At 65.4% G+C, this 482-nt stretch overlaps 1 protein-coding gene across 1 annotated transcript in view; it reads right to left on the bottom strand.

The window, feature by feature from the left end:
* PCSK7 (proprotein convertase subtilisin/kexin type 7) overlaps positions 1-477 on the bottom strand; it is a gene marked incomplete at both ends in the record, with an annotated part of 11,626 nt that extends 11,149 nt beyond the window's left edge. The window contains 1 exon segment of the mRNA XM_009080985.1: positions 217-477. Within this exon segment, the coding sequence (XP_009079233.1) occupies positions 217-477 (261 nt within the window).
* Positions 478-482: the final 5 nt, after the last annotated feature.

The raw sequence follows: 482 nt of genomic DNA, 5'->3' as shown, positions 1-482 counted from the left end.
GGAGCCGTGAGCTGGAGTGCCCGGTGTGATTTGGCTGAACCCTGCGGCCACCCCAGTGCCACCAGAGAGACAACTCCTCCCGTTACCACAGCGAGTGCGCCGCAGGCAGGGAGAGCTCTCGCTGCGCTTCCTCCTCACCACAAGGACAGAAAAGGACGTTAGCCTCCCGTGGGAGAGCCTGCCCGCGGGCACGGCGGGAGCAGGGAAACCACTCACCAGATGCCACTGCTGGGGGTATTTGGGGTCGTTAAAGTGCAGGCTGCGCTTGGAGCGCTTCAGAAGCTTCTGCTCCGAGTGCCACCGCACGCTGTCGTGCTGTGCAAACAAAGTGTCCACCGACCTCCTTATGGCTTCACGCGGGCTCTGCGCGCGGCCCTCGGGCTGGTAGGCGAAGAGGTAATGGCCCTTGAGCTCCCCGACACGGCCCATGTTCACCAGCCCCGCCGTCCGGGCCAGCTCCTCCGCGCGCTGCTCCAGCTCCT

This window comes from Acanthisitta chloris, unplaced genomic scaffold (assembly GCF_000695815.1).
Source record: "Acanthisitta chloris isolate BGI_N310 unplaced genomic scaffold, ASM69581v1 scaffold138, whole genome shotgun sequence".
In the NCBI taxonomy this organism is placed as follows: Eukaryota; Metazoa; Chordata; class Aves; order Passeriformes; family Acanthisittidae; genus Acanthisitta; species Acanthisitta chloris.
This window is presented reverse-complemented; position numbering and strand designations above follow the sequence as displayed.